The sequence below is a fragment of the Zonotrichia leucophrys genome, chromosome 17 (genome assembly GCF_028769735.1).
Source record: "Zonotrichia leucophrys gambelii isolate GWCS_2022_RI chromosome 17, RI_Zleu_2.0, whole genome shotgun sequence".
In the NCBI taxonomy this organism is placed as follows: Eukaryota; Metazoa; Chordata; class Aves; order Passeriformes; family Passerellidae; genus Zonotrichia; species Zonotrichia leucophrys.
The window spans coordinates 8,862,240-8,886,624 of record NC_088186.1 but is presented as its reverse complement, the minus strand read 5'-3'; the positions used below and the strand labels follow the sequence as shown (position 1 = coordinate 8,886,624).

The 24,385-nt window shown below is 50.1% G+C and overlaps 1 protein-coding gene across 4 annotated transcripts in view; it reads right to left on the bottom strand.

Annotated features, from left to right (window-relative positions):
• The window catches only part of WHRN (whirlin), a 54,416-nt gene that overhangs the window by 9,432 nt on the left and 20,599 nt on the right, over window positions 1-24,385 (bottom strand). The window contains exons 3-8 of one of the 4 annotated variants that reach the window (XM_064727854.1): window positions 17,442-17,567; window positions 9,101-9,303; window positions 7,842-7,878; window positions 6,170-6,403; window positions 5,071-5,277; window positions 2,613-2,645 (exon numbers count right to left, since the gene is read on the bottom strand). In XM_064727854.1, coding sequence (XP_064583924.1) covers window positions 2,613-2,645; window positions 5,071-5,277; window positions 6,170-6,403; window positions 7,842-7,878; window positions 9,101-9,303; window positions 17,442-17,567 — 840 coding nt within the window. The remainder of the gene's footprint in view (window positions 1-2,612; window positions 2,646-5,070; window positions 5,278-6,169; window positions 6,404-7,841; window positions 7,879-9,100; window positions 9,304-17,441; window positions 17,568-24,385) is intronic. The other 3 variants (XM_064727855.1, XM_064727857.1, XM_064727858.1) reach the window with 3 other exon arrangements.

Here is a 24,385-nt window from a genome sequence, read left to right as displayed (position 1 = left end):
TAAAGGCCTGGCTTGGGAAACGGGCTGGTTCCATCCTCCATTACTCCAACATATGGGCAGGGGACTTTAAAAGAGAATCACAGAAGGATTTGGGTTGGAAAGGACTTTAAAGCTCATCCAGTGCCACCTCTGCCATGCAGGGACACCTCCCACTGTCCCAGGCTGCTCCAAGCCCTGTCCAGCCTGGCCTTGTGTCGCAGACACATTTTATGAAAAATCCTTTCCTTAGGATTTTTCCTCCTGAGAAGCTGAAAGGCCTCAGGAACAAAATGTAAACAATGGTTATCTGCTGCTGTGGAATGCAACAGGTGCATCTGGGATTGGCTCATGTGGTTGTTTGTAATTAATGGCCAATCACAGTCAGATGGCTCAGACTCTCTGTCCCAGACACAAGCCTTTGTTATCATTCTCTCTTTTTCTATTCTTAGCCAGCCTTCTGATGAAATCCTTTCTTCTATTCTTTTAGTATTGTTTTAATACAATATATATAAAAAATTATATCTAATATTATATTATATTTAATTATATATAATATAGAAAATATAAATTAGTAATTAATATATTAATTAATTATATATTATAATTATATATAATTTATAATATACTATATATTTTAATATAATATATATCATAAATCAAGCCTTCTGTAACATGGAGTCAGATCCTCATCTCCTCCCTCATCCTCAGACCCCTGTGAGCACGGTCACAGCCTTGGGCACTGCCAGGGATCCAGGGCAGCCGCAGCTGCTCTGGGGAATTTGCCTGGCAGCAGCCAAACTGTCCCAGCTGTGTCATCACTAAAATGGGAATAATCTGCCTGATGCCCCCTAAAACCTGCCAGGGCCATGTCCCCCAACCCTGTGCCCACCACAGGCCCTGTCCCAGCTCTGGGCTCACAGCAAGGACCAGCCTGTCCCAGACCCTGCCCCTGTGCCCCTCAGTGCCACTGCCAGCTCTGTCCCCCCAGCCAGGGACACTGATGCTGCTGCTCCTCCTCAGGGCACCTCTGCCTGCAGGAGATTTGCTTTTCCTCACTCCTTCAGGGGGAAAAAGCAATTAAACAGTGATTGCTCTGGACCATAAACCATGATGGCTTTTAAGCCCATTTGCTTTCAGGAATTGGCTATTTTGAGGCTCTGCCTTCCTGGATTTCCCTTGAAGGACTCACAGAAACCACTGCCCTGAAAAATGAGTGTTGAGAAGGCTGCTCCCTCCTCCTCTTCTATTTTCCAGTTCCTCAGGGGAACTGGGGCCAGGTGAGGCCCTTCCAGCCCCTCCTCAGAGCAGCGGGGAAATGTTTCTCCTTCACATCTTAAAAAGAGTGCCCAGCAGGAGAGATGGAGCTGCAGAGCATCTTTCACACAGGCAGACACTTTTCATTTGCAGATTAAAGAGTGGAGAAATTGCCACCTCCCCGGGGAACACAGCCCAACCTTTAATTAACCTCTCAGCTCCAAATCTGTCCCCTAATTTCCAGTTACTGCTAACGAGAGCTTTGCTGAGCTCCTCAGCCTGAGTCCTGCAGGGTGGCAGCTTTGAACAACTATCCCAGCCTGGGATAAACCCAGCTTCCCTTCCATCTCCCACTCTGGAATGCAGCCATGGGGATGGAGGAGCCCCTGCTGCAGATTTTAGGGGCTCTAAGGATGCAAAATGACCTCCACATGTGGTTTTACTCTGTTATCATTCTTTCCTATTCTATTCTTAGCCAGCCTTCTGAGGAAATCCTTTCTTCTATTCTTTTAGTACAGTTAGTTTAGTATAGTTTAGTTTAGTATGTATCTCCTCATCCTCTGAGAGGAGAATTCCCAGCATGTGGGAATGCTCCATGTGGGATATCCCAGGGAGCTGGAGCTGGCTCACCTCTGGAACCAGCTGGAGCAAGGCAGCACATCTGGAACCAGCCCTGGGAGGAGGAGGCACCTCTGGCTGGCAGCAGCTTTGCTAGGAGGTGGTGGAGAGGAAAACCAAAACCCCCAGGGATATCAATTCCTTCATCCCAACACTGAGGGTTGGGCAGGAGGTAGGGACAAAGGGAATGCCAGAACAATCAGAACAATTCCCACTGCTCTGGTCAGGCATGCTGCACCTGATTCCTGCAGGCTGCAGCTGATCTCTGCCCTGCAGGACTCCTCTGGAGGCCCAGGATTCCCAGGAGGTGCTGGTGACCCTCAGACAGTGGCTGAGCACCATCAAACATTGGCTCTGAGCACCTTGGTCTAGCTGAAGATATCCCTGCTCACTGCAGGGCAGCTGGATTAGATGGGCTCAAAGGTCCCTTCAACCCAAACCATTCCATGATTTTCTGCTGGTGTTTAGCCAGGCTGCCCACCCAGCACAACAGCAGGGAGGGCTCTGCCAGGCTCCAGCTCTGCTGCTGCCTCCAAAACCCCATCCCTGAGGTGTCTGTGGCACTCAGGTCCAGCTGGGTCTGGCTCAAGCCTTGTGTGCACTGCAGCACCAGGGACTGGGGGAAGGAGCTGCTCTGTGCACAGGCAGGAGGAGCAGCAGGGCTGGGTGACACAGGTGGCCCTGCAGGAGCTGCCACACCCCTGGCAGCCCATCCATCCCTCCCCTGCCCACACCCCCTGCCCCAGGCCCTGCAGCCCTACCTCCATCAGGTCTATGAGCCACAGGAGCCGCTCCTGTGCCAGGGGAGAGCAGAGGGAAACAAGCACAAAAGGGAAAATGTGCCATCAGGGAGGGTGTAGAACAAAGGAGAGGGCTGAGCAAACCCTGGCATGGTGCTGTCCCCAAACCCAGCCCCAGAACCCAGTCTGGAACCCACACCCAGCATCCAACCCCAGAACCCAGCCCCAGAACCCAGCGCAGAACTCACACCCAGAATCCACCCCAAACCCAACCCAGAACCCCCATAACCAACCTGCCCATCCAGAACCTGCTCCAGAACCCAGCCCAGAACTCACACCCTAGAACCCACATCCAGAACTCATCCCAGAACCCAGCCCAGAACCCACAACCAGAACCCAGCCCCAGCTGCAGCCAGGGAGGGTTGGGAGGGCAGGAGGGAGCTCCTGCTCCCAGGGTGCTGGGGAGGGAACAGCAGCAGGAGCTGAGGGATCACTTTGGGAGCCCTGCCCACATCTCTCCTGCTGTCCAAGCACCCATCCACCACAAGCTGGTGCTCTTTGCTTGGCAGCTGTTCCAGCAAGAGTGGGCACAGCCATGCTCAGTGGCAGCATTCCCATCCTCCTGGATGGAGGATCCCCATTCCTGGAGCAGGGTGTGCTCTCCCACCCTTGGGGACAGCTGCCACATGGCCACAGGGGACACGTGCTCAGGAAGGAAGCTCTTAGAGCAGTGGTGCCCCACTGGTGTCCCTCCCTGAGCTCTGGGCTCGTGTGCCAGGCGGGGCTGGGTCACTGGTCACACACTGGCCCAGGCAGGCACGTCTGGCACGTATTGTGGAGCACGTGGCACAGCCCCAGGCATGGGCACAGCATTAGAACAGGGTGTTACACTCAGCACACAACCCTGGCAGACCTGTGCCAGCCCTCAGAAAAATTTTCCCAGCAGCTCCTTGGAGAGCAGAGCAAAACTCACTTTGTTTATGCAGATCCAGAAAGGATCTCACTGAAATCCCTCCTGACCTGAGCAGGTGGCTTTCCTGTGGGCACTTGTGGATTTAACAGGACAGAAGCACAGCTCTGATGCTCTGACAGTCTCTGAGGTCTCTCACAGGCAGGCAGAGCCCCAGGAAAGCCCCCTCCCCTCTCCCCCATGGGCTGTGCTGGGTGGACCCTCCCCAGCCCCATCCCAGCACCGTGGGCTGCTTTCCTCGCTGAGCACAGAGCCCATTGTTCCCCCTTCTTTCCATGAAGGGTTTAATTTCCAAGGTTACTAATGCATTTATGATGAAAGGCATTTTATGGCGAGGAAATTAATTTGGGGGCTGTGTGCCTGCACAGTCTGAGGTGATTACAGTAACTTAATTAGACGGTGCGTGCGACAGGGGCCTGGCAGAGACGTGGGAGTGATGCTGCTGAGTGCTGAGAGTGGGTGGCAATGGGATGCAGCTGCCTGGCCACTGTGGCTCCCACTGGGATGGGGAACAGGCAGCCAACATCCTTAGGGAGTGATTTAAGGAGCTGGTGAACAGCAGCAGGCAGGGCTGGGATTTCTGTGGGGACGCAGCTCCGGTGGATTTCTGGGAGCAAGGCAAGATGAGGCTCTGTCCTTCTCCAGGATGCAAGTGATGCCTCAGGTTTCAGCTTTTCTATTTCTCACATTCTGTGCTGCTTTAGTGAGTCTGAGCTTCATATGAGGGGATGGTGAGCTCTGTGCACAGAACAGGGAGACAAAACAATTCCTGCTCCAGCTGGGCACCAAGGACAAATGATCCAAATCTCAGCCCAAGAGCACAAACACCGTGGGCTGGAGAGAGAAAAACAAGCAGGGTGGGACTGCATGGGCTAAAGCTGGAATGGGACAATGAACTGCAAGGTGCAAATGGAGCAGAACTGATCAAAGGGAGAGACCCCGTGCCTGGCCGTGCATTTTGGGACCATTTTGGTTCATCTTGGGTGCAGCCCTGGCTGGGCTCTTGTGCTGCCCAAGGTGAATCCATTGAGGCTTTTAATAAATCCCTGCTTTATTCTTTAGCTCTGTCCAGCCTCTGTTCTAGGCCAGCTGCACAAGGCATCAAAGGGACATGCAGCCCTTGAGCAGGGCACAGCAGCACCTCAGTGTCAGGGGCACAGAGACACCCAGAACCTCATGGCATAACCCACAAACCATCCAGAGTGCACAGAAAAACAACAGCCTTGGGGAACCCATGGGGGAAGCTGGACAGGGCCCCCTGTGGGGTGAAATGGCCTTGCAGCACTCTCTGCCCCATCAGACACTCCATGAAATGTAGGATAATCCAAATCATACTCTATGCCTTTCCATGAAAAACCCAAACATTATCTCCTAAAGGGATGGTATTTGGGCAGTACAGCCACCAGACACATTCATGTTTCAGGTACCACACAGCCCAGGGAAAGCAGTTTTCTGTAGCACTGCCAGGAGGAGGGGCTGGAAGGAAGGGATCAAGCAGGAGGGACCTACCCTGGCTGAGCTGACGGTGGTGGCAGTGAAGTGGCTGCTGGAGGATGAGACGGTGTCGCTGTAGGACATCATGGAGTAGGAGTCGGGGCTGGGCCCCGCGGGCTGCCGGGCCTTCATGGACTCGATCTCCCTCTTGAGCACCAGGTTGTCAAAGCGGTCCAGGTCTTGTGGGGAGATCACCCCCCTCACCTCGGAGAGCAGCGAGAACTGGCCAGGCACACAGAGCCACAGCCAGGTTGGGGCACAGTCACATTCCTGGGGAGCTGGGGGCTCCCTCTCATCATGGTCAGCAGTGGCAATGGCAGGTGACAGAGGAGGTTTGGTCATAAATGATACCAGAAGCTCCTCTGCCACTGAACACCAGCCTGCATCCCCACAGGGTGCCCAGAGCAGCTGTGGCCGCCCCTGGATCCCTGGCAGTGCCCAAGGCCGGGGCTTGGAGCACCCTGAGGTAGTGGAAGGTGTTCCTGCTCATGGCAGGTGTGGAACAAGGTGATTTTTACAGTCCCTTCCAACCCAGACCAGGGTGGGCTTCTGTGCTCGTTCCACGATTGTCACAGATACATTTTATGAAAAATCCTTTCCTTAGGATTTTTCCACCTGAGAAGCTGAGAAGTCTCAGGAACAAAATGTAAACAATGATTATCTGCTGCTGTGGAATGCAACAGGTGCATCTGGGATTGGCCCATGTTGGTTGTTTCTAATTAATGGCCAATCACAGTCAGCTGGCTTGGACTCTCTGAGCCACAGGCTTTTGTTATCATTCTTTCTTTTTCTATTCTTAGCTAGCCTTCTGATGAAAACCTTTTCTTCCATTTTTTTAGTATAGTTTAAATGTAATATATATCATAAAATAATAAATCAGCCTTCTGAAACTGATGGAGTCAGATCCTTGTCTCTTCCCTCATCCTCGGACCCCTGTGAACACTGTCAAACACGATAATATGGATTTCTCTCTGATTCCCTCCCTTTCTCCCAGAGCAGATCACCCTGGAGGCACAGGGCCCACAGGGTGACAATGCCCACAGTGTGACAGTGACAGTGACTCTGCTCAGCCCAGCGCCCCCAGCAGCTGTCCCTGCCCTGGGGAGGGCCTCACCTTGGCGTGTGTGTTGAGCAGCTCGAAGAGGGCCATGACCAGAGCATCCACGGAGATGTTGCCCTCCTTGTACTCGTCCAGGTAGTAGCCCATGGTGGCTCTCTCCTGTTCGTTGAGCAGGTGCCGGGCCTGCTCCTCCAGCATCACGCGGCTCTGGTTCACCATGGTGCTCAGGGTCACCTGCGAGCCGGCCAGCCCCCGGTAGAACACGGGCTGCAGGGCACAGGGGACAGCCTTGGGGCAGGGGGAAGGAGGGCAGAGCTCTGCTGAGCCAGCTGGGCCAAGGAGGGCCCCTGCCCTGGGCTCTGCCACCAGCCCTCCCTGCCAGCACTGCCTGCACAGGAGCTGGGAGTCAGACTGCAAGGAGAATTTTGGGAATGACAGGAGGAAGGGACCTCCAGGTAACCCCCATCAGCCTTTCAGTGTCACCTCTTGTTTGGGTAAGTCCAGAGCCAAGATCAGAGGAGCTGAGCTTTGCTCTCTGGAACACGGACAGGAGCCAGGGCACGGCTGGGGCTGGGCCAGGGCAGCTCAGGCTGGAGCTCAGGGCAAGGCTCTGCCCCCAGAGGGTGCTGGCACTGCCCAGGCTGCCCAGGGAATGGGCACGGCCCCGAGGCTGCCAGAGCTCCAGGAGCCTTTGGGCAGCGCTGCCAGGGGTGCCCAGGCTGGGGCTGCTGGGGGGGCTGGGCAGGGACAGGGGCTGGATTTGATGATCCTGGTGGGTCCCTCCAGCTCAGGATATTCTGTGCTACTCTGATTCCCTCAGTCCATGCAGCACCAGTTGAGATTCCCATCCCTTTTCAGCAAGTGCAGATCCTGTCCCCCAGCAGGCAGTGATTTAATCCCAGCCTGTGTTCCTGTCCCTCCCTGCCAGAACTGGGGGAACTGGGGCCACAGGAGACAGGCCAGCTCCCCATCCTGTGGAAAAGGCACATTTGCCCCCACTGCCAGCTTGAAGCAGAGCCTAGTGAAGAAAGAGCCCCTGGCAACCAAAGGAGCCCCAGGGAGAGACAAGCCTGGCTGCAGATGAAAGAGTTTTTCCCTTTGAGAGGGATTTCTGAGGGGAGGTCCTCAGTGTTTCCTCCCAGGCAGAGCTGGCACAGGGATATGGAACCAGACCAGACCCTGACTATCCCAGAGACAGAGAGGAGTTGAGGCTGGGGAACATGTTTTGCCAGCAAAGAGTGCAAAGCTGTTATCAGTGAGAGCCACCTGTGAAACCTCCCTGCTTAATTTCCATTTAAAAGCAATGTGCTTTGCAAGGAGGAGATGCTGGCACAGAGCTGCAGGCACAGCACAGGGTGAGCTGGGGAGGGCTGGCTCAGCTCTGCCTCGGGCTGGGACAGACCCCTGCAGCTCCCAGGACCCACAGACAGCCACCATGAGGCCAGTCATGGTCACCTCTGCAGGGTGGAGGGGTCCCCATGGCCCTTGTCATGGGTGATCATTGCCCCTTGCCCATGAAGGCTGGAGGGCACCAGGTGTGCTTTGAAGTGGCACAGGAGAGGGGACACCACTGTGTCACACTGCAGAACACAGCATCGGGAGGAGAAAAGCCCGTTAAAATCCTAAACCAGCATCCCTGCTGTAACCAGGAGCATGGGTCTCTCCCTCCCATGGAAAATAAACCACAATATCAGTGATAATATCACAAGGATCAGGAATGTCTTACCCTGGCTGCCACATCCATGGCATGGTCACCCACGGCCCTGCGAGGAGGGAGAAGATCAGTTAGCCCTGAGTGACTGTCACAAGTTGGTCAGAGAGTGAAACAGATAACATTCCCAGGCATTGTTCTGGGAAAAGCTGTGAGAAGCTCAGAGAAAAAGAATTGAAACAATTCTTATGTTAAGTCTCTGCAGATGGTGTTTGTGAACATGTGGAACGTGTTCTACGTGATGTTTATGGAAAGATGGTGCTGCTGCTAATTAACAAATGGGGTGACAGGTGTTACTAGAACCAGTCAGGTTCTGGGTGAAAGATGTTGCCTATAAAAATGTGAAGTTTTGTAATAAAGGAGCTTTTATGCCTTCTGAAAATGCATAGAGTTGTGTTGCCTACATTCCTGTTCCTCACTCAATGGTGACATCAGACAGCACAACCTTGTCCACACCTGGTCTACCCTACAGGCCAGAGATGCTTCCCTGATGCAGGAGCCAGACCCCAGACCCCAGAGCCACCCTCCCAGGGGCTCTGAGCTGACAGATCCCCCCAAAAAGCCCCTGTCTTAGGTTGGAAATGGGGCTGTGTGTTCTATCCCCATCTGTCAGAGCTGGGGCAGTTCTCTGCTGTCCATGGGCAGTTGTTTCTTTCTCTCTCCCACAGCCAACCCTCCCTCCAGGAGATCTCTGCTGTCCATGGCCACTGAGTGTCCCTGCAGGGCTGATCCCATTCCAGCATCCCATGGGGAGATGCTGCGCCCAGGGCAGGAGCCAAGCATTCCTACCTGGATCCAACCTGAGCCTGGCACAGCACAGCAGCCTTTGCCCCCTGCATTGCCAGAGGAGCAGCTTTCTGCTGCCCTGCATGGCCAGAGGGAGCCCAGGCCCATCTGCAGCAGCCCTGGAGCTGCAGAGGAAAACTCCCCCCTTGTGCAGGATCCCTGCTGCAGCAGAGCCACAGCTGGCACTGCAGGAGGGCTGAGCCCCCATGGATGGGGCTGAGACACTGCCCTGACACACAGGGGGCAGGGCATGGTCTCACTCTGGCAGTGTTTTTTTGTTGTTTTTTGTGCTATTACATTTGTATTTTTTAGTTCTCCTAGTAAAGAACTGTTATTCCTATTCCCATATCTTTGCCTGAGAGCTGCTTAATTTCAAAATTATAATAATTCAGAGGGAGGGGGTTTGCATTTTCCATTTTGGGGGAGGTTACTGCCTTCCTTAGCACACACCTGTCTCTTCAACCCCACTCAGCCCCCCAGGCCCTTACCCTGCAGAGCTGAGCAGGGTCTCCCCGAGCTGGGAGCTGCTGATCCAGCGGGTCTCATCCACGGTGGTGCGGGCGTGGGGCAGGCGCCCGATGTCCTTCACCGTCATCATCAGGTGCCGCGAGGACTTGAGCAACTTCACGGCCTCGTCGTGGGGGATGCTCAGGAAGCTCCGGCCGTTCACCTCCAGGATCTGGTCTCCCACCTGTGGAATGAGGATGGACTGAGCCTGGTGTGTCCTTGGAGCTCTCTCCTGTTGGGAATAACACTTTCCTGTCCCAGCAGGGAGGTGCTGCCCAGTCTAAGCCAGCTCCAAAGTGGGATGTAGCAGTTGGGGGGACCAGGGACAATGCTGCTGGATGGAGATCACTGTCACCATCATATTTTCTGAAAAATCCTCTCTTCCCAGGATTTCTCTCCTGGGAAGCTGAAAAGCCTCAGAGAAAAACGAAAACAATTCTTATCTCATTTGCTTCTCCTGTGTTTTGCTGCTTTGGAATGTGGTTGGAGATTGTTTATCCAACATGTGAATTGTTTTGACTTAATGGCAAATCACAGTCAGGCTGTGTCAGGATTCTGGAAAAAGTTCACATTCTCTGGAAAAATCCCTTCACCCAGGGTTTTCCTCCTGGGAAGCTGAGGAGCCTCAGAGAAAAGGAAAACAATTCTTATCTCATTTGCTTCTCCTGTGTTGTGCTCATGTGCAATGTGTTTGGAGATTGTTCACCCACAGGTGATTGTTCCATTGGATTCTGCTGGGAGTTGTTTTCACTCTTTGGCCAATCAGGGCCAAGCTGTGTCAGGACTCTGGAGAGAGTCACAAGTTTTTCATTAGTATCTTGTTAAACCTTCTGTCGGTATCCTTCCTCCATTCTTTAGTATAGTTTTAGTATAGCATTCTTTAATATAATATAGAACATAAAATAATAAATTAGCCTTCTAAGAACATAGAGTCAGATTCATCATTTCCTCCCTTTGTCTGAGGGACCCCAAAAATACCACATATCATCCCTCAAGCTGGCAGCCAGTGAGGCTGGAGGGGCCTGTTGAGGATCCCAGCTCAGACTGATCTGCCCAGGCTCCTCCACCAACCAGACCAACCCCAAAGAACATCAAGGCCTCCAGCCCAGTCCCTGCTGCTGCTCTGGGATGTCAGGAACCATCTGTGGAGGCTCCAGCCCTCAGATCTCTGCATGCAGTAGGGAGGGGCTCACCACAGCCTCCAGCACCCTGCAAACTGCACATCTGGCACAGCTGCATTCCATCTCTCCTCTGCTGTTTCCTCCCCTAAGAGATTTCATTTTGTGGGCAAGGCCTTTGCTGGAACCAGGAGCTGCCCTGACAGCCTGGCCTTGTTTGAGACACAGCACCCATCTGGTGTTTCACCCTTCATCCCAGGTCCTCTTCCTCTGTGCTCCCAGGGCTGCTCCTCCTCACTCCCATATCACAGTTCACCCTATTCCTGATAAACAACATGTTTGAAACTGCCCTTTCCTATCTTTGCTTAACCACAGGTCTCAGCTCAGCTCCACCAAAACCCAGCAGGGATTTTCTCCTTGCTTGGCCAGCAAGGAGACACAGGGAGAGAAAAGTTGCAGAGAAGTGAAACAAATGCTCAGTGGCAGATGAAGGTGCCTGTGAAAGGACAGATGGAAGAGATTAGGCCTGTTAAATTTAGAGAGGAGATCATGTGGGGGGCTGGAAGGAGCTGTACAAAATAATGCTGGCAATAATGAGAAGCCAGGGAAGGGCTCCTGTTTGCCCTTCAGGAGGCTCAGGGAAGATGCTCAGAGTGGTGCTGAGAGGAAAAAGGAGCAGGAGCATCATGGAGTCATTTGGGTTGAAAAAGGACTTTAGGATCATTGAGTCCAGATGCAGCAGAGCTCAGCTCCATGTTCAGCTCCATCCAAGGACCCTGAGTGGGTTTGCCTCATTCTTCACCATAAAGTTCATGTTGGAAGTGACCTAAAACATCCCAGGAGTGTGAAGGGAGGGATCCAGGGGAAGGCAAATGACACAAATGACCCCAACCATGGGGCTCCACAAATACCTCAGTTTCCCTTTGAGCTCTGTCAGCTTTAAATTCACTGTCAGAAAATTGCTGGATAACTGTGGATTCTTTGCTTCTTTTCTGTCAGGGTCAGGATTAAATAACAAAATTATATTTCTTATTGAGACTCAGATGTTTGTTAGTTCTTATCTATGTCACAGTCTCACAAACCATGAGTTCTACAGCACTTCACTCTAACACACTAAAAATGGAGCCATCTCTCTCTCTCTCTACAAGGCCTTTTAAGGATAAACTATCCAATTAAGAAATGACACCTAAATTATTTTTACTTTTAACCCAATAACCACCCACTCGTGGCCTGCAATATGGACTTTTTAATCCAATTACACAAAACCACCCAAACCCATGGAGAAGAAGGTGGAAGAGAAGGAGGAGAAGGAGAATGTGAAGAAGAAGGTGAAGAAGAAGGATCAGCCTTGGCCCTAAAATCTCCATCTTGCTTTATATATATTACTATATTCTAAACCCTTAAACACTTTTCCACCCTGTGATATCACAAACTTCTGTTCAAACTCCTCACCCACAATCCCAGTTCTATCATTCCATTTTTGGAAGCTTCTCCATGGCCTCAGGTTAAATGCAGTGTTCTCTTGGGGGTCAGTGCCTGTCAGCACAGAAAGTCTGAAATTCTCAGTAATAGGGGAAGGGAATTATGCCAGGGGCTGAAATGCCAAGAGAAACCTCCAACTCAGAAGCACAAATATCTCCCAGGCCTTTCTGATCCATCAGGAGTCCCCTGGAGTGGATTTTGCTGCTCAAACAAGCAGCACAGAGTTCACTGCAGCAACAAAACAATAAAAATCCAAATTTGATTAGGCAGTTTTATTGCAATTATGAATCTTTAATGGTTTTCCATAGCAGGGATTAAATTTTCATTGGTTTTTTGGTTCAGGACAGTTACATGGGTTTAATAATCTTTAATTTCTCCTTTTAAGAGTGAACCAAGAGGAGCCTGGCACGCTCTTGTAGCATCAGGGAGACCAGAGGGGCCCTGGATTTTTTGCTAATTAACATAGATAATTATATTTTCCCCCCAAAGTCAAGGAAAATGGGAAAGTAACAAAAAATGTGCAGAGAAGCAAATGAACCATTGACTAAAACAAAAGCTGACCCTGAGAATTGATTTGCTATATTCACAGCTCCAAACTGGCAGAGAATAAAGGAAATAATAATAAGACACACACACACAAAAACAAGTTATAATAAAACACAGGAAAATTATTGCCCTGGATATTTCAGGAACTACTTTTCAGTTGTGCTCAGCTAATGGTGGGTGGATACCCAGGATGTGCTGAATGCTTGAACACCTCTGAAAATGTGGATTACTCTCATTTCCCAGGGAAAATTGTAGCCTGAAATGCAGGGGCTGAACACGACACGCAAAAGGTGACAGACCATGAGAAAAAGAGAGTTTGGAAATTACACCTTGATGACAGCCCTGGCTCCTTCTCCTTCTGGAGACAGTGGGGAAGGGGAGGTGCAGTCAAGAGAAACGTGATGGGCTTCAGACAAGGGTTCTGAGCAGCAGAAATAATCAGAATTTGCTCTGAAAAATTCTCTTTAAAATAATCAGAGTTTGCTCTGAAGAATTCTCTTAAAAATAATCAGAGTTTGCTTGGAAGAATTCCCTTTAAAATAATCAGAGTTTGCTCTAGGGGAAATTCAATCACACAGACAGAAAAATAGGCAAGAGATTTTAAATGTGAGTTAAGGTTAAAAGACACCAAACTGAGCTGGGAATAACAGGGCCAAGGGGATGGTGCCAAATGGGTTGGCACTGGCACCAGTCCTGTTTAATGCCACTGAAGTGCCAGCAGAGAGGCTAAATGACACTGGAGATAGCATTAAAGTAGAAGGAGCCTCTCTGCAGCACAAATAATTGCCAAAAGCCCTTAAGAAATTAAAGATAGGGGCAGGAAAATGTATGGATCAATTTGGAATCGACCAAGTGAAGGCTCCCAGTAAATAAGGGAGTGCTCAGCTTCTCCAGGAGGGAAATGGCGCAGGGCAGATGATCCATGTGGGAAGGGTACAGGACTGACCTGTGGCATTCACATTCTCTAGAAAAATCCCTTCACCCAGGGTTTTCTCCTGGGAAGCAGAAAAGCCTCAGAGAAAAGGAAAACAATTCTTATCCCATTTGCTTCTCCTGTGTTGTGCTCATGTGGAATGTGTTTGGAGATTGTTTACCCACAGGTGATTGTTCCATTGGATTCTGCTGGGAGTTGTTTTCACTCTTTGGCCAATCAGGGCCAAGCTGTGTCAGGACTCTGGAGAGAGTGAGGAGTTTTCATTATTATCTTTTTAACATTCTGTAAGTATCCTCTATGTATTCTTTAGTATAGTATAGCATTCTTTAATATAATATTGTATTATAAAGTAATAGATCAGCCTTGTGAGAACATGGAGTCAGATGCATCATTCCTGCCTTCACTGGGGCATTTTCCTGCAAATCCAACACAAGACAGGGAATGGGAGGCCAGGGCTGGCTGAAAATGGGTCCTTTCCTCAAACACTGCAGCCCAAAGAGGGGATGTGAGAGCCCAGGGAGGGAAGGGGCTCTCTGGGGTGGCAGTGCTTGTGTGTGGCTGCGTTTCTCTTCCCAGAGAAAAGCAAGGCACAACTTCCCAAGGATATTTTCTGGGAATCACAATGAGGAATCTCAGAGAAAGAAAAAACAATTCTTATCTCAATTGCTGCTCCTCTTGTTGAACTCACGTGGAATGCATTCTGAAGATTGTTTACCTGAGGTGACCAATTGCATCCATGTGTGTGTGTCAGGACTGTCAGCAGACAGGCACAGGATTTGGTGGAGTTGGGTACTTGTGCAGTTTCAGTTTATATTAGTTTAATATAGTATAGACTGATATAGTATAATAAAGTGATTAATTAGCCTTCTGATATCCATGGAGTCAGATGCATCATTCCTCCCTGCCAGGGGGGTTGCTTGCTTTTCCAATAGTTGTGGCACTCATGGGGGGAGGTTTTTGGTGGCCTCAAGGAGAGGAGATTTCTGTCCCCATCAAGGAGAAATGTCACATCTTGGGTACTGCAACCACAACCTCCCGAGTGATTTTGTCACCTCGCAGCTCATGCCCAAACTCTGAGGGAGCCACAAGGGTTTTATTCCATCTTCTCTTTTTCCAGGACATTTGTCTGTGTGCAGACTTCAAAGCTCACTGCAGCTTTCAAGGGGTGGCTTCGGGATGAGTTTGCAGATGACACCAAATGTGTCCAGGGCAGGGAATGGAGATGAGAAGGGTCTGGAGCCCCAGGAGAGGCTGAGGGAGCTGGGAAGGGGCTCAGCCTGGAGCAAAGGAGGCTCAGGGGGCCCTTGTGGCTCTGCACAGCTCCTGACAGGAGGGGACAGCCGGGGAACAGAGAGAGGAGGAGAGGGAATGGGCTCAGGCTGGGCCAGGGGGGCTCAACGTGGATATTTCAGAAAAAATCTTCACCAAAAGGGCTGAAAGGACTCCAAAGTCCCCATCCCTTAAAAGATTTAAAAGCCATGTGGATGTGGAACATGGGGCAGTGCTGGCCTTGCAGTGCTGGAGGAATGGTTGGACACGATGATCTTGGATATCCTCAGCCTAAATTACTCTTTGTTCTATGACAGCCAGTGCTGAGGTAAAATCATTCAGCTCTTCCTATTTAGAGTCTCCCTTTCCCTCTCCTCTCATATCTGGATAAATATGGATCATGGTTTTCCCCCCAGCCCTCGTTCTGGGAACTCAATACTGAGTTGTTTGCTCAGAGCAAGCTCCCTGGAATCTGCTATTTCTGATCTAAAGGTCAAGGAGAGCAAACAAAAATGGCTTAAGGACAAAAAAGAACCCAAATCCTGACAAAACACAGCAGCAGGAAAAATGAGCAAGGAAGAAATGAGGGCCAGCAGGGCCAGGAACAGCATCAGGAGCTCAGCTCGTGCCAGGCACCTCTGGGGACAGCAGGAAGGAGGCAGGAAGGACAGGAGCTGAAAGCAAACAAGGCTGACTCACCCCCCTCCTCCTCTAACCCCCACTTTTCCACTCTCAGAACTTCCTTGGAGGCAGCAGATTTTCAACCATGCCCCAAGAACACACTGTCAGAAGTTTTATGAATGAATAAACATTAAGCAGGCCAAGGGCAAGCCCATGAATATTGAGTTATTGACTGAGTGCAGAGCTCCAGCCTGGGTTTGGCTGCAGTTCTGCCTGCTGAGGGAGCAGGACAGCAGCACCTGAACCAGCACCAGCTCCTCTGGGACCCTTATCTCAGGGTCTTGGTCCTTGTTCTGGAGCTGGGAAAAGTTTCTGGGCCCCAGAGAAACTTCCTTAGTTTTGTCTGACTTTCAGTAGTTTTTGTTTGTCCTTCCATCAAAATTTAAGCGGAGTGTAAAGTATTAATTACTTATTTTATTATTAGTTATTATTTAAAGAGTCTGAAATTCTGATTTGGTGCAATAGATACAAGGAGGTAAAAATGAAATGTTTGACAACATTACAGATTGGTTTGGGTTAAAAGGGAGCTTAAAGCCCATCCAGTGCCATTCCTGCCATGGCAGGGACACCTTCCACTGTCCCAGGGTGCTTCCAGCCCTGTCCAGCCTGGCCTTGGGCACTGCCAGGGATCCAGAGCCTGCCCACCCTGCCAGGGAAGGATTTCTGCCTTTTCTCTCATCTAAACATCTCCTCAGAATCAGCTCAATTCTGGTAACAAACTCAGTGAAAACAGCAAAGCCCACAGAAGGATCCACTCCAGGGAAGCCAGCAGGAACCTTCCCATCCACCCAGCCAGGCTGTGTTGAGCCCACATTGAACAATCCCACAATATTTCCATTTCAGAGAGCAACAAATTACCTGGAAATCACATTTATCCACCAGTTCTTGCTTCCTTGTGGCATCACATCCCTTCCACCACCACCTGGAGCAGCAATCTATACCCCACCATGTCTAACAGCAGGACATAAAAGGCCTTTTTTTACCACCAAACTCCCAGGCAGCACTGAATTTACAGCCTGTAGCATACACAAATCAGGGTGGGAAGCAGCTGTGAGCATCTGAAATCACAGCAAGGCTGGCATCCAGCACAGCACGAGCCTGCTGGACACACAAATCACTGCCTGGAGAGCACAGCAGTGAGGGAGGGATCTCCAGAATCAACCAGCAGAGGCTCAGGTGTGCAAACAACAGTGGCAGAACCTGGGGGACAGGGCAGGGAACTGCTCTGGGTGCTGAGTGTGGTTTTATTTGCTGGAATTCCAAGCAGGCATGGAGGGATTCAGACAGGAATTCTGCTCTTGGGACTGTCCCTGTGACATCTCCTCCGCTGAGCTCTCTGCCAGGGGATGCAGAAGGAAGAAAAGCAGAGATTTTCCCTGTGCAGCAAACCCAGGGAACAGAAAAACCACCAAGGAAAACACTTCTATTTGTATTTTTGGGGCCTGAGGCAGTGAGGCGTCGTTGAGCTTCAGGCCTGGAGGAATTGTTGTGTCTGAGCAAAATGTGGAGACAATTAATTAACACTTTATATGGAGTTTAGAGTTATGCACTAATGCAGCACAGGGTGTGAAAAATATAAAGGGTAAAATCTGAAGGCATCAGGTGAGAGGGACTTTCTGATGAGGAGCCTGTGGGAGAAGAGAGGACTGAGAGGGGACCCCACCAATCCATACAAACACCTCCAAGGGGTGTCAGAGGCTTTTTGTGATGGTGCTCACAGGAGTCTTATGTTGAGGGAAGAGATGAGGATCTGACTCCATGTTTCAGAAGGCTTGATTTATTATTTTATGATATATATTACATTAAAACTATACTAAAAGAATAGAAGAAAAGGTTTCATCTCAGAAGGCTGGCTAAGCCAAGAGTAGAAAGGAATGAATAACAAAGGCTTGTGGCTATGACTCTCTGTCTGAGCCAGCTGACTGTGATTGGCCATTAATTCGAAACAACCAACATGGGCCAATCCCAGATGCACCTGTTGCATTCCACAGCAGCAGATAATCAATGTTTTCATTTTGTTCCTGAGGCCTCTCAGCTTCTCAGGAGGAAAAATCCTAAGGAAAGGATTTTTCATAAAAATTTGTCTGTGACAGCTTTTCAGTGACAGGATGAGGAGCAATAAATTAAACCACAAGTTCCACATCAACATGAGGAAGAAATTAGTTTCCTGAGGGTGGCAGAGCCCTGGAACAGCTGCCCAGGGATGAGGTGGGATCTCCCTTTCTGGAGACATCCCAACCCCACCTGGACACGTTCCTGGTCACCTGCCACCCCCTCTGGGATCACTCTCACCTTCAAGCCAGTGCTCTCTGCCTCGGAGCCCTTGTCCACACCCGTGATGTAGATGCCCAGGGAATATTCTGCCCCTCCTCGGATCATGAGGCCCAGGGATTTCCCTTCGTTCAGGACCAGGTTCACCTGCAGGGAACAGGGACACACATTGATGTGGTGTTCAGAGCAGGGGTGGGACACAGCCACAGAGCTGGGCTGGACAGCAGCTCCTGTGGGACTGAGGAGGCACTGGGAAACAGGAGGAAAAGCTCTGGGGGCTGAGAGGTTCAGCTACATCAGGGGCAGCACGTGGGGTGGATTGTCAGCCAGGATCTTTAATGGAAACTCTTCCCCCCCAACCCAGGGAGGTGTGATGTGTTGGAATGGCTACCTAGAACAGAGGCTAGAGCAGATAAAGACAATAAAAGTATTTATTAAAGGCCAGTAAATCAGCTGGTCCACAGTAGTTTTCCACTCTCTCCTTTTACAGGTTGTCTGAAGGTTCCTTCATTTGCCTCACAATCATCACAAGGACACCGAAGACCCTGACAGGAGCTCTGGCCTGGCTGAGGTGGATGATTTCTGGATGTTATCCCAAGTGATTGTTTGCAGGTGTGCTTGCTGTGCTTCACAGAACACTGCTTGGAACAGGTTCTGATAAATGGTGGCTTGGCCTTGCCCACTCACACCTGCCCCACAGGTTCTGATCAATGGTGGCTTGTCCTTGCACACTCACACCTGCCCCACAGGTTCTGATCAATGGTGGCTTGTCCTTGCACACTCACACTGCCCCACAGGTTCTGATCAATGATAGCTTGGCCTTGCACACTCACACCTGCCCCACAGACCGAGGGGTCTCAGCACAATGGCCCATGGATCTTCCCCACCTTTTGGCCACATGCCACTCCTTTGGATTGAGACTGTATAAACTGGAATTTTTGAGAGAACTTTGGTGAAGCCCCACTGATGACAGTGAATCTGTGGCTGGACCATGAGGATCCTGTCTCATTGGTAGCTATATTCCCCTTCCCTTTCTTTTCCTTTCTATCCTTTATTTCCTTTTCTGATCCCTCTATTGCATTTGCTGTTGGCCCTCATAAAGGTGCATTTATTGTGATTAAACTGACAGTCCCTGCAGTTTGTCTTTTGCACTTTTGGGATCTGGAAAGGAACCATCACAATTCACTTGCCCTAGTGGATTGTGACACAGGTGCATCCCTGGGACAGAGACCTGAGAACAGACCCCAAAACCCCAGGAGCAGCAGTGGGGTGGTGTCAGACAACACTGGCTGTGAATTCCTCCTCTGGCATTGCTGCCTGAGCAAACAGAGCCATGATCCCCTATTGGATTTGTTGGGAATGTCCCAAAGAAAGCAGTAATGATGACCTGACTCCATGCTCTCAGAAGGCTAATTTATTATTTTATGATACTATATTATATTAAGAATACTATACTAAACTAAAGAATACAGAAAGGATACTTACTGAATGCTAAAAAGATAATAATGAAAACTCGTGACTCTCTCCAGAGCCCTGACACAGCTTGGCCCTGATTGGCCAAAGAGTGAAAACAATTCCCAGCAGAACCCAATGGAACAATCACCTGTGGGTAAACAACCTCCAAACACATTCCACATGAGCTCAACACAGGAGAAGCAAATGAGATAAGAATTGTTTTCCTTTTCTCTGAGGCTTTTCTGCTTCCCAGGAGAAAACTCTGGGTGAAGGGATTTTTCCAGAGAATGTGAATGCCACAGTCCCCCTCCACCCAGCCTGGCTTGAGCCCAGCTCCAGCTCTCTGCCCTTCCCTGGGCAGAGCTGACTGTGCAGGGCCATTCCAGGCTCTCCCCACAGGACAAACCCCACTGGGATAATCACATGCCTGATTATCTCCAATTAACAACACCAAAACAACCCTTCCATAGATCCAGCACATCCTGCAGCAGCCATTTCATACATCCCACAACCTGCCAGCAGCACCTGGGCAGATGTTCTTCCCAATAAATGCTCATTTACAAACCCAGCTTCACCCTGCCTTCATCCACCCTCTCCTCCTCACAGAGCCTGACACGATCTGGGTGTTCAGGTGGGAATTTGAAGGGCAGAGCAATCCTGTGCTCAGCCCCCTCGAGGACTCTCCATTTAAATTGGCCTTTGTTCACTCTCTGCACGACACTTTTAAAATGAATAACTCCGGGGTTATTTTTTTGCTCTGCTCCCAAGTTTTGAGTCACTTCTGGATAAAAGCAGACAGCAGGAATAAAAACAAATGAGAAAAGCCAAAATGTGTTTCACACTGATAGAAACAGCCAGAAACAAGCTGTTTGTGAAGGGCTTTTATATTTAAACCCTTTTACTGCAGTCAAACCAAAATCTTGAACATTTACCTGGATGGAAAAATAATTCCCAGCTTCAAGTCAGTAATTAATCCATCTTTCTAGAGGACACAGCATCACAGAGGGAATTCAGGCCAGCCTTAGAGTGGCTGATATTGAAAACCCATTTTCTGTCTTGGTGACAGAAACACAGAAATCAGCAGCAGGACACAAATCCACCTGAGGCTCCAAATTCTGGATTTAGAGAAATGGATGCAAAGCTGGAATAAGAATTGTAAAACATCAACTACTTGTACCAGCATCCTTCTCTGAAAAACCTGATGTTCCCTGGGTTTTTATTTTTTTCCCTGCTTTAAAGGGCAGAAAGTGCTGGAAACAATTTTAGCATGGGAGGATTATAAAGGAATTACAGAGACCTTCATGCTCCAGGCTGGGGAGATGAGCTGGGCACTGAACCCACCCAAAGGAGCAGCTGCCTGTCACTTCCAAGGGCACTTTGGTTTTCTCCTCACAGGGAAACCTTGCTCTGAACCACAGAACACTTGGCTGAGTGTTTTTGAAAATAAGGAAAATATTCAACTTTGGTGAATTTAGGATTTCCCTGCTGTAAGTTTTTCACCCCCCTGTGGCTGTGCCTCTCAAAAAATCCCCCAGTTTGGGAAAAAAACACAAGTAGGAGAAAGGCAGCAAGGTGCCTGGAATCACAGATCACACCAGAATAGACTGGGAATGCCAAAATTCCCTCTGTAAGTCCCTGAAGGACATTTCTGTGTGCTGGGGGTGGCTCCAGGAGGGGCAGCTCTGCAGGCTGACATTTCCATTTCCCTTCAACATTATCCTGGTAAGCTGAGAAGCTGCTCCCCCACCTTGGGAGAGCATCAGATGGAGTAAGAGATACCCCCTGTGCCTCTGCTCCTCAGGTGCTGCCACGTGAGCTGCTCTGTTTGGCCTGGCCAAAATGTGAGATAATTAATTAACACTTTATATGGAGTTCAGAGTTATACACTAATGCAGAACAGGGCTTGAAAAATATAAAGGGGAAAATGTGAAGGCATCAGGTGAGAGGGACTTTCTGATGAGGAGCCTGTGGGATTGAGAGGGGATCCCACCAATCCACATAAACACCTCCAAGGGGTGTCAGAGCATGGTTTGCCCTGCAGTGAGCAAACCTGTGCTTCCAGAGGCAGGGATGGCATGGATACAGAAATCCTGGAGCCACAAACAGAAATCTTGGATCCACAAAAACCAGCAAACCCAAGCTGTGTGTGCAAATCTGCACTTCCAGAGGCCTGAAAGGCATGGATACAGAAATCCTGGAGCCACAAAAACCAAAAAATCCAGGATGTGTGTGCAAACCTGTGCTTCCAGAGGCAGGAAAAGCACAGATACAGAAATCCTGGAGCCACAAAAAGCAGCAAACCTGAGCTGTGTGTGCAAACTTGCACTTCCAGAAGTAGGAAAGGCAAGGAAACAGAAATATTTGAGCCAGAAACAGAAATCTTGGAGCCATAAAACCAGCAAATCCAGGATGTGTGTGAAAACCTGCACTTCTAGAGGCAGGAAAGGCACGGATACAGAAATCCTGGAGCCACAAAAACCAGCAAACCCAAGGTGTGTGTGCAAACCTGTGCTTCCAGAGGCAGGGAAGGCATGGATACAGAAATTCTGGAGCCACAAACCCCAAAAAACCCGAGCTGTGTGCGCAAACCTGCTGGCAGCCCAGAAAGTTGGGCTGCTCAGGGCTTAATTGCATCTCTTAATCAGCTAATAGCTGCAGCAGGAGCTGCCAGGAAGAGCGTGGCAGAGCAGGGAGCAGCCAGCTCAGGGACTCACTGCAGATTCTGGGAATGGCTGGGGAAGGGAGAGAGCTGGGCTCAGCCTGGGGAGGGAAGGTGAGGCCTTTGGGGCTACCTAAAACCAGAGGCCAGACAGAATTAAGGCAATAAAAAGTATTTATATTTATTGAAGAGCCTTCAATTTAGGGCATTTAAGCCCCCCAGGGCCTGCACCCAAAATGGATGATGGGTCACAGGTTTCACACTTTTATAATTTTGGTCCATTTGCATATTTGGGGGTTAATCTACCAATTACAGCTTCAGCTAATGAAGTCACTGACCCCAAGTTTGCTCCCCCCAAACTCACTTTTGTTTCCATCTCTGGGGCCTGAGGCAGTGAGGTGTCCTTGATTGCCAGGCCTGGAGAGGAATTGTTGTGTCTGCCCAAAATGGGGAAGCAGCAGCTCACACTGTGTGTGGAGTTTGGAGTTATACACTAAAGAACTGCAGGATTACAAATGTATGGAAAATATAAAAGCTAAAATCCTAAGGCATCAAAGAAGCAATGCAGGAGCAGGCTGATTGCCAGGATCAAGCAAAGGCTGAGCCACTCCATGCCAAGGGCTTGGGGACCACAGGGGACAATTTGCACTCTCCTTTCCAAGGGTCTGCAGTGATGGCACAGTTGGGGTGGTGGCAGGAGGGGTGGCCCTGCCTGCTGGCTGTCCCATTGTCACCCTCCTGCCAGCCCACACACAGCTCTGGGGTGACACTGTCACAGACATCTTTTATGAAAAATCCTTTCCTTAGGATTTTTCCTCCTGAGAAGCTGAGAAGCCTCAGGAACAAAATGTAAACAATTATTATCTGCTGCTGTGGAATGCAACAGGTACATCTGGGATTGGCCCATGTTGGCTGTTTGTAATTAATGGCAACTCACAGTCAGCTGGCTCAGACAGAGAGTCCGAGCCACAAACCTTTGTTATCATTCTTTGCTATTCTATTCTTAGCTAGCCTTCTGATGAAACCTTTTCTTCTACTCTTTTAGTATAGTTTTAATGTAATATATATCATAAAATAATAAATCAGCCTTCTGAAACATGGAGTCAGATCCTTATCTCTTCCCTCATCCTCAGACCCCTGTGAACACCGTCATAGCTCTGAAACATGAGCCCAGCTGTGCCCAAGGAGGGAGCTCAACCTGTGGCCAGGCTGACGTTCCCAGTTGTTCCCAGTGGTGATCCAGGGTCCCTCTGAGAGCCTCAATACAGCATTCCCTGGGCCAAGCCCCTCTGCCCGGGTTCTTCCCCTAGGCTGGCACCTGTCATTAACACTCCAGTGCCAAGGCTTGGCCCAGAGAGGGCATCTTGGTGCCATTTCCACTTTATGCTTCCACTCTCCCCCCTGCCTGAAGCTCCCTCAGGGAGAGCTGGGATGCCCCTGAGCTCCTAAATCCAGGCTGTGCTGACACCATCCTAAACCAGACAGCAAACACAGACAGCTGTTCTGTGGGGGAAACTGAGGACATCCCAGATAACAATGGTTTGGGTTGCAAGGACCTTAAAGCCCATCCAGTGCCACCCCTGCCATGGCAGGGACACCTCCCACTGTCCCAGGCTGCTCCCAGCCCTGCCCAGCCTGGCCTTGGGCACTGCCAGGGATCCAGGGGCAGCCACAGCTGCTCTGGGCACCTGTGCCAGGGCCTGCCCACCCTCACAGGGAAGGATTTCTCCCCAGTATCCCAAATAATTCCCTCATTCTTCAGGTTAAAGCCATTCCCTGTGCCCTGTCATTCCATCCCTTGTCCCCAGTCCCTCTCCAGCTCTCCTGGAGCCCCTTTAGGTCCTGCAGGCACAATAACACCCAGGTAAGATCACCCCCACACCTTGCCTGGCATTCCACAGCAGATCACTGCCCAGTGCCCACCTCCTTCCCTGTGCCATCCCCAGCCCCAGGCACCTCCTGTGTGCATCACACAGAACCATTAGGAAGTCCAAGGTCACAGTTTTAATTTGTTTCAAAGCTGAAACATCTGCCATCTCCTGTAGCAGGAAATGAAGGGGAAAAAAAATAAAAATGCCATCATCAGTGAGGGACTTGCTCTGAGCTGATTCTGCACAGGATTGCTGCTGTCTGGCTTTATGGAATTACCTGTTGACAGATTCCAATTTGCCATTAGAAAAAGGCCTTTCAGGCAGGAATTAGCCTGCCCCAGTAGGGCTCACACGCAGCTGGGTGGCTGAGGAGGTTCCAGCCATGCTGGCAGCAATTTCCAGGCCACTGCTGCTGCCACACAACACAAACAACGCCTGGGGAGGCTGGCAGGGCTCATCCTCCTCCTGCTTCCCAAGGAAACCCCACAGTTTGTGTCTAGACATCCTGCACACAGCGAGGGTGGGGAGGCAGGGCTGCCTCACAGCCTTCAACTGAGTCCTGAGGGCACCCGGGGGTGCCAGGGCCACCAGAGCTGTGCCAATGTTACCCCATGCTCAGGGCAGCTTCTTAATGCAGGGGAATAGAACATAAGTAAATAAAGGTAGTATAGAAAGTAATCTTACCCCCTAAAGAGTTGCAGCTGAGCCAATTATTAAGGATTAGGAGCAGGCCTGATGCTAACAGGCCGCAGCTGTAGCCAACAAAAAGTGTTATAAAAGAGTGGATTGGTGGGAACTGGAGTCAGTTGGTTGCTGTGAGGATGAGGAAGAGTCAATGCCTAGAGGAGCTGCCTACAAGTAACATCAAGGAGGTACAAATAAAACTCTGGTAATATGGAACCCTTGCAATGTAATGATAATAGAACTCTTGCTCTATAATGAGCCACACCAGGACTTGGGCTGCCACCCAATGTCCAGCA